This window comes from Arachis hypogaea, chromosome 6 (genome assembly GCF_003086295.3).
Source record: "Arachis hypogaea cultivar Tifrunner chromosome 6, arahy.Tifrunner.gnm2.J5K5, whole genome shotgun sequence".
In the NCBI taxonomy this organism is placed as follows: domain Eukaryota; kingdom Viridiplantae; phylum Streptophyta; class Magnoliopsida; order Fabales; family Fabaceae; genus Arachis; species Arachis hypogaea.
In genome coordinates this window covers 106255960-106265062 of record NC_092041.1, presented here as the reverse complement: position 1 = coordinate 106265062, position 9103 = coordinate 106255960, and the positions used below count along the sequence as shown (strand labels likewise).

Sequence of the window (9103 nt, the reverse complement as noted above, 5' to 3'; positions counted from 1 at the left end):
AGGCTAATCTCTTATATTAAGGTGTATGTGTCTATTGGGAGAAAGTTTACTTAAAAAAGCATTATGTGTAAACTAAAATCTATTTAAATAAAATTTATTTTTCCTTTTACCATCAACTAAACATAACTTTAAAAAGAAAACAGAGAGAGAGGAGAAAGAGAGAAAAACAAAAAACAAAAAAAAAAGAACAAAAAACAAACAAACTAACTTTTAAGGTATGTATATGCCAATTAGTGACGGAACTTTTCTTGGAAAAACATGGGGCCATGACACAGACTATAAACTAGTGCAAAAGCACAATAGCATAGAGTAGAAACTAAACTAGTTTAGTTGATAAATAATGACTCTCTATGTATTTATCCCTTGCCCCTCAATTAGGAGTTCAAATCCCGAAAAATAATGACTAATAGACTTTGTCCTTTGAAGGACTGATAATGAATAAAAGGTCTTAGCTCTTAAAGTATGTTGAAAATTTTATCGATAAAATTATTTAAGAAGCAGAAAGTATAATTCTAAAGTATATACTTTATAATTTTTATCTATAAAGCGTGACTTCTTGTTAATATTTAAATATAAATACCACTATATCAATTTCAAGCTCCTCCACTGATGCCACAATTAGTGATGTAAATAATCCTCCGATCCACTTATAATCAAGATTTTTATTTTTCTTAGACATGAACAATATAATAGAGAGACCAAGCATTAAAGGCCTTCAACGAATCCATAAAAGTGGTAGGCTTCTGGTCCTATAAATGATTTCTTCACCCAAAAGGAAATCAATGCATTCAATTCATCACCTCAATAAGGTACAAGACTCTTAGTCAACGAAGCAAACAATATTGAAAAAGAAAGAATTTACAGACTGAAATTAACTTAGCTTGTATATTCATGACCGGAAAAAAAAATGTGCAATAATATTTAAGTTAAGAAATTAAACATGGCATACTTGAACATACAAAATAGTTCAACAAACTTAGTGATTGTGTCAATTAAATTAATAAACCTTGCGTCTTGAATTTGGATTGCAATAAAATATTAATTTTCAGTCACGTCACTTAATGAAAATTTCATGCACGAAACCTTCTTCATGTGTAATTGTGTACCATATACTATGCATTATTACTATACCCTCGCAATAAAATAGACAAATGAAAAAAAAATCAACTAGATTGTTTTGGTTGACCCCATTTACTTTGACAGTTGAAACAATTATATAATACAGTGTTAAAGTAGGAATCATAATGTCATAATATAATCGTGCTAATGAAAACGAAGTGGGAGAAGATCAAGCTTCAACTTATACCGTAGATTAGGGTGTACATATTTATATATATTATATTATTAAAGCTACATAGTAGTTTTATTCACAACTTGATGAAAAGCCACTCAAAACAAGAGAAGTAGAACAACACTCAAAAAGGAACGAACACACTCTTTGCAAAGCACACTCTACAATAATAATAAACACATATTTTAAAACAAAATAAAATTAAGAATAAAAACTCACCTATGATATTAATTCGTTACGTTTTCTCTTTTTTTTTTTTTCCTCTCTCTGTGTCTAACACATTACATCCTTGAGAAGCTTGTACCTGCGTGTGGTGGGGCGCGGCGACGGCGTGGGGCTCTTTCCCTTGTCGGAGGCGGCGGCGTCTTCGCGATCGTGGTGCTTGATTTTGTCGCCGGAATATTCGGAACGGGTGGTGATTCCGGGATCGTTTCCGGCGGGCGTAACGGATTTCTTGGAAGTGGAGGATCCAATAACATGCCTTGTGCTGCTCTTTTCCTCGCTTTGGCACCAATCACACACTTGTATCTCCGGTAATTCCCCATAGTAATTGCTACAATACCTGACAATCAACATTAACAATAATTATTTAACTTCTCCACATGTAATCTTATACGATCAACAAGAAAATTTAGCATAAAAATCCGCACATGATCATCATAATTTTTTCTCCACACGTGATCTCAATCAGACTAATCAAGTAGCTGCTTATACAGAATTCGAACTCCATCACTTACTTAAACTAACGAGTGACCTGACCATTCGACGAACAGTTGGTTTGCACATGATCATAATTATGGAGTTCGAATTTTGATATAAAAAAATTGGTGCGGTGAGAGTTGTTATACTACCGAGATCTCCAATAAAGAAAAGAACGAACACATACGAAGATGGCGTATATATATACATATGTAGATGTATGATTGGGAAAAAGAATAAGAAGGAAAGAGATGATGATAGGAAGAGAGGCTTACGAGTGCTGGAAGCGGTTTCGACATTTGTTGCAACGGAAAAGCTTGTCAGGGAAACCAACATCACCGCACATGCAGCAAACGGTTTGAAGATCCACCATTCTTTTTAGAGAGAGGAGGTAGAAGAGAATGAGAGAGAGAGAGAGAGATTTAAGAGTGAGAATTGAAGGAGAATTTATATTGAGAAATACGAGCAGTGGGCATTTGAGTCGGTGAAAACAAAATAAAATTAAAAAACTATGTGTACCCAAAATTGATGTTGGCATCTAAGTGGATCCCACTCTATATATTAGGGATACAATTTCTACTCTAATTTCATTTTGATAAAAACTCAAATCGGATTTAACTTTATGTAGAGTTAACAGTTAAGAATAATTAGACATAATTTAATTAAATTTAATAATTTATTTATTAATTTTATATTAAATTAATTATATTTTTTTTTTCTTTTCATTTAATACTTATGGAATTAAATCTTGAATATAAATTAAAGTATAATTTAAGAATTTTAAATTTTAGTTTTTAAAAGTTTATTTTATTTGTTTAGTATTTATTTTTATTTAAATTTTTAATATTTAAAATTTTTATTTATTTATGGTATTTAGATAATACTAACTTTTCAAAAAGAATATTTATATAATAATGTAAATTTAAGAAATATTAATTATACTAATTGAAATTTATTTTCTCTGTGAGTGTAATATAATTCTATCTATTCATATTATTCAAGAATCTATTTTTTTTTTCCTCAAGAGGTATATCTTTTTGCTTTGGAAAAAGATTATGAAATAGATAGATAGAGTTATTATATAATTTTTTTAAAAACCTTTTAATAATATTGCTATCACTAACAAGTAACAATATTAGATAATTTGAACATAAGTAAATTGCTCACATAACCTAATTGTATTTTCTCTTCTCGTTTTAAAACTTTGTGTTTAGACAAAAAGAGTGATTTATAGTAAATGACTAAATTCACATGTGGACAACTGAAATCATTTTTATTAATTTAATTTATTATTATAAAATGTGTTTTATTTATTAGAATTTATTTTTCTATTTTATATACACACACAAGTAGACCACAGGATGTTTGCAGTCATTTTCAGTTAGGGCAGGCACACCCAAGAGAGAGAGAACCTTAAAAGTAGCATATGAGAGAGAGAGAGAGAGAGAGAGTTGTGAGCCATGGGCATGGGTGAGCTAGCTTTGATTATAATTTCTTACCTAGAATTCTTTTTTATTTTTATTTTGTTTATTTATAGTTTCCTTTTCAACAGCTTTTGTCCGGTTTGTGGCTTTTGGAGTATCAAATATCAACTACACATATAAAATCGACTTCACTTAAATTTTCACTGTATATAGAACACACAACATTTTAATACCAAAAGGGCATAACGGAACGGACTAACAAAACTTGTCACCAATTTGAGCTGAGGTTTTATTCTCTAAAAATTGATAATCATTTCATAATTCAATCATTAATATAAGTCTATTTTGGTTCTGGTTTTGTTAGAAAATCTTTAGTTTAAAATTAGTAGATAAAATAATGTTGGATGACGAAAATTGAAAGAGAGAAAAAAAAATAAAAATTATTAACTGATTGTTAAATTAAAAAAATTGGTTTACAATTTTTTTTCTCAATAATATTGCCTATATTGTATTTCAAATATTGTGGTATATATTGTGTTGATGTATTATGAAATTACTATTAACTGACGCATGATAGTAGGAGGCCACACAAATAATTTATAATTATAAGGATTCAACTCTAAATTTTTATCCATTTATAAAAATTTTGATACTATATTATCATTTTTTTTAATTTAAACAGATAAAAAAACAAATAAATATTTATATATCTCGTAACACGGGCTCTAATTAACTTTAAATTACTAAGTCTTATTAATTGAGATAATCCTAATTTCTTGGGTTATATTTTTCTAATTTAGTCTTACTTTCAGTTATTTTTTCAAGTAACTGACATTTTTAGTAGAGGTCGGGAAGTAGGTTTGTTCTTTTGAATCCTATTTTATTCAATAGCATTTTATTCAATAGCTTACATGTACATATTTTGAGAATCACATACCGAGTGGCGGAGCTTGAAAAGAAATTTTGGGGGGCCAGATAGAAGATAATTGTCAAGATACTTTTGATATGAATCTCATTTAAGATAAGCTCGTCTAACCTCATCTTTCTGATTTGGGTAATATTGCCAAATTTAAAACCATTTTTCAAGGTATCGTTCTAAAGAATTAAGGTCAAACTCATCAGACGTAACTCTTTAAACTTTTGAAGGTTGTATCTTACTTTCTTCGTGATTCATTAAAGTAGAAGAACTATCTACAAATGTTGATATTATAAAAGTTATATGTTTTCCTTTTTGAATATTAGCCTTCCTCTTAAAAAATGCAACATCAAGTTTTTGACTTTTTATGACTATTTTATATAAAAATTTGAATATATATCCAGTAAAATATGTAAAAAAGAAATTAGAAGAACAAATATTAAAATTTATAATATTTATTGAATTTTTTTTATCAATTTATACGCATACAATAATATCAATACTTATTGAATATTCTAATATTTTTTATCATATAAAAATTAAATTAAATAAACGGTAAAATATAAAATAATATTAAATTACATAAATAAAAAATACCTAATTTTTTATATTTGAACTCAAAGGTAAATGGAGTGTTGCTTATTGAATAGAGAGCTGCGAAATGCGAATACACTCAATTCATTCCAAATTCAATATATTTTAAATGTTTAAAACTAAAAATTATTGTGCAATAAAAGCAAGAGATGAAGATTAAACTTTGGTATTTTAAGTCATAATAAAATATTTGAGCCAACTGAACTATTTTTTATTTTTTAAAAAAGTATTACTAATTTTTTTAATAAAAGTTTGGGGAGGCCATGGCCACCCCTTGTCTGAACTAAGCTCCACCACTGCACATACCGGTTTCATCTTCTATTAGAATCCCATCAATTAAAATGTCTATTCAATTAATTTAGATTGATCTAGTGTTAATCCATTAATTTATTTAAATAAGTATTAAAAATTTAAATTTTATTTTATGTATATAATAATTTATTAGTCAATAATAAATTTTTAAATAAGACTTCAATCTGTGACGAATTAATTTTTAGTCTGTAATTTTTTGGTGGCTCCTATTCTTCTTTCTTAGCAAAGTATCACCAGATCTCCCTGACAGTGATGATGAGAATTATGTTTCGGTCATGGATTTTAATTACTTTGTTTTAGTTTGGCACTACTACTCTTGGTCTCTTACACTTTTTCCTCTCTTCCCATATTTCCTTTTTTTTTAATTTCTTATAGATTTGTTTGTCGTGGTTGCGGTTTTGTTTTTTTCGTGGTGAAAATTCAGGTGCAGTCGACGCTATGTGAAGTTGATAGCTGAGAGTCGTTAGATGAAATTTTAGTTAAATCATCTAATGACTCTCAATTATTAACTTCATATAAAGTTGATTGCACCTGAATTTTCACCTTTATCAATATTCCTTTAATAAGCATAAAGAATTAGTTTGGGACTAGTATTCTCACCATATTTATTAACGATTCCGTAGGTGATCCATGACGTTCTAGTACGTGATAAATCACAAATCATAAATGCATGAATTAACACACATCACCTAATTAGTAAATTCATGTGTAACCGTAATTAAGAAGATTATTACATATAGAGAGGCTGACGCATCTACTCTACCTGATATGCAACAAGACAAAGCTCATTATTAATTAGTGCTTTGCTGGTTTTATTTATTTATTTATTTGTTTTGATTTCTTACATTGCTACCAAAATGTAAGAATCGCTAAATTAATTAAATTAAGAATCTTTTATATACTGTTAAGTTTTCTAGTGAGTTTCATGTTAATTTTTCCAGCATCCTTGTTATTATTCTATCTTTTAAAAAGGATTACCAATTCCTTAAGTTTTGCTTGCTTTTATTAATTATACGGATGGTTGTATTAATTGCTCATAAATATTTACTAGGTTTTATTGAAACAGGCTAACGCAGAAAGCGTGAGAACGTAATTAAGTAGTATTGTTGATTGCTTAAAGGAAGATCCAAAATGTGGAGTGGAATCTAAGAGTGCATTGTGCATCAAAGCCAACAAATCCACCTGTGAACTATAATATGTGTCATAACTAACTGACTAACTCAACTTTGTTAATTAGAAAAAAGAAATTAACATATATATAAAATTTTTAATAATAATGTGGTTGTTGTTACTTGTTACTCACCTTTTAAGTAAGCAGATACGACTCGGTCAACTCTGATGTGCTTCTAAATTGCAACATTGAGATTCTGACACACTTACACTGGGTGTGTACCGTTTAGGCTGGCCACTTAGATTCTCTTTTTTTTTTTGTTCAGAAGATTCTTCGAAAAAAAAGAACGCACTAAATTCAACATTTAGAGATTTAGAAATAACACATAAAAAAATTGAAATTCTTTTTAGAAGTGGTTATTTGATTTATTCAAACCGTTTCTTTTTAAAAAAGTTATTTGTATATAATAATTAGGAAAAGTCTAGTGGCCAGCAGTTTTATTGAATTTTGGCCAGCATGTAACCAGCAGAAGAAGGTGAGTCATTGGATGAAATCTCATACCAATCTCATACCATCAAATCATCATTGATGGCTAGTTGATGACTAACAATCACAAAAATTACTGGTCCCCTAGCATTGCTCTAATAATTAAATCGATTTTTTTTCAAACTAAATAATAACACATATCAGCTATATAAAAATAATTTCATGTCGACTACAGATTACCGTATATCATATGTAAAGAGCACCAATTAAACAAATGCATGATGCATGTGCTCCATAAGTTCATTTAAAATTATAGATGTACACTTTTCTTCTTTTTATATTAAGTAGATTTTGTTTTTTTTAGAGCATTAGAATAATCCCAGAACCTTTTATGTACCATTCGAGTCTAATATATATTATTAAAATGTTTCTAATAGAATTATTAAGCAGTAGTTGATTTGATTACTTTTTTAATTTATTTGCGGATTTTATAATTTTTAATTGTGTCAGTGTATCTGTTAATTTGAATATATTGATACTAAAAGCTTATTTATTCTCACATTAATCATTACAAGCAAATTTCTCACACAATATTTAAATGATCATTTAAATTTTTAAACATAATTGGTTGACGGTGGTGGTATAGCATGATTTTACACAATATAAAAACCTAAGAAATTCTAAGTACTAATAATTTTTAAACCTATGACGGTGGTAGTTGCAAATGCAACTTATTTCTACTATTCTTTTTTTAATTTTCACAAAAATAAAATATTCAATTAGGTTTTTATTTTTTTCTATTATACTAGCTACAAAATTATTGACCACATTTTGCACTTCTAATAAAAAGAAAAAGTAAAGTATATTTTTTATTTTTAATATTTTTAAAAAATTTAAAATATTCTAATATTTAATTTTTTTTAATTTTGTTTTTAAAGTTTTAAATATGTTTCTATTATCCTAATAATTTTGTTTTACAAAAATATTGATGTAGTAATTGTGTGTTGATATGTCACTAATATATAATAACACTCAGTCAATCTTTAATGAGACATCAGTGTAAAATTGTTACGTCAAATATTGTCTCAATGATATAATTGAAATATATTAAAATGTCAGGATAAATTTGAAATCAAACCCTAAAAGTAAAATTAAAAAAAAAAGTAAACCTTGAGTATAAAAATAGGATATATTATTCAATATTTTTTTTCTAAACAAAAATTATATTGATAATATTCTTAAAACATATTTTTTTATTGACATTCATTTTAGTACAATAACATTTTTTTATTAAAAATAAAAACTGTAGTAAGTACAGCATATTCTTCTTAGAAAATTATAAAAATTATTTTGAAAATATAACACTTTTATTAGATAAAAATAACTTAGATATCTTTAAAGCCTTCAATGACTTTTTAGTTTTATTTATTGAGCAATGCTAAATGCTATATAACTAACAAAACTTATCATTTTTGTCCAATAAAAATATTTTTATACTAAATTCAAAATCTTAAATCCTAAATCTATTAATAGCATAAAAATAAAATATTAATCCAAAATATTAGCTAATATTGATAGTAAAATATTGATATCCTAATATTTTTCCTTTTTTCCCCTCTTGGGTGTTTAGTTCGGAAATTAATTTATCCAAATAACCTATGATGGTGTTGACGATTAATTGTGATAGGGCCTGGCTGACAGTAGTTAAACTAGTAACAAACATTGTAGTTACGAGGTTTTTTCAGTGTAGTTGTTACTGATGTACAACACATAGAGTCTAGTTAAAATCCCTTTGTTTGAAACTGATTTGAGTTGATCAAGCCATCAGTTCATATTCTTCTGCCGTTTTATGTATGGAAACTCATTGACCAGTAGCAAACCTTAGAAAAAGTTCCAATCCGCGATGAACGTCCTTTACTTATCAAATTAGAAAATACCGTGAAAAGAAAATCCCTTTGTTTGGTCTAGATGGCAATGTCAAGGAACAAGAAGGTCTAAATGCTAATAAGTTTTGAATGAAACCTAAAGTGACTAAAAGGAAAATGGGGAGAAAAAAAAGGGGGAGGGGTCTATGAAGCTGTTTTGCTTTTCTAGGGATGTGCCTAATGATTAATGCTAAATAGAGAAAGAAGAGATAGTTGTGTTGAACTGGTGACATGACTATATATTGATCTAGTTTGTGGCTGACTGGCTGTGTTTCTAATTTTCTATTGGCAAGTATCCCGAACATCATTCTTTTGGTAACCATTGGAATTTTAAATTTGTATCTA

The 9103-nt window shown here is 27.9% G+C and overlaps 1 protein-coding gene across 1 annotated transcript; it reads right to left on the bottom strand.

The window, feature by feature from the left end:
- Positions 1–1294: 1294 nt before the first annotated feature.
- On the bottom strand, positions 1295–2517 carry LOC112697378 (uncharacterized). The gene is made up of 2 exons (XM_025750519.3): positions 2266–2517; positions 1295–1853 (listed from the first exon to the last, which is right to left on the bottom strand). Exons 1-2 carry the CDS (start codon positions 2361–2363, stop codon positions 1565–1567), a joined length of 387 nt encoding a protein of 128 aa, XP_025606304.1. The 5' UTR covers positions 2364–2517; the 3' UTR covers positions 1295–1564.
- Positions 2518–9103: the final 6586 nt, after the last annotated feature.

Excerpts from the sequence above, each read along its gene's own strand:
- LOC112697378 (XM_025750519.3), bottom strand. The coding sequence starts at position 2,363 with ATGGTGGATCTTCAAACCGTTTGCTGCATGTGCGGTGATGTTGGTTTC. Across the intron at positions 1,854-2,265 it reads CGAAACCGCTTCCAGCACTC|GTATTGTAGCAATTACTATG; the intron begins GTAAGCCTCTCT and ends GTTGATTGTCAG.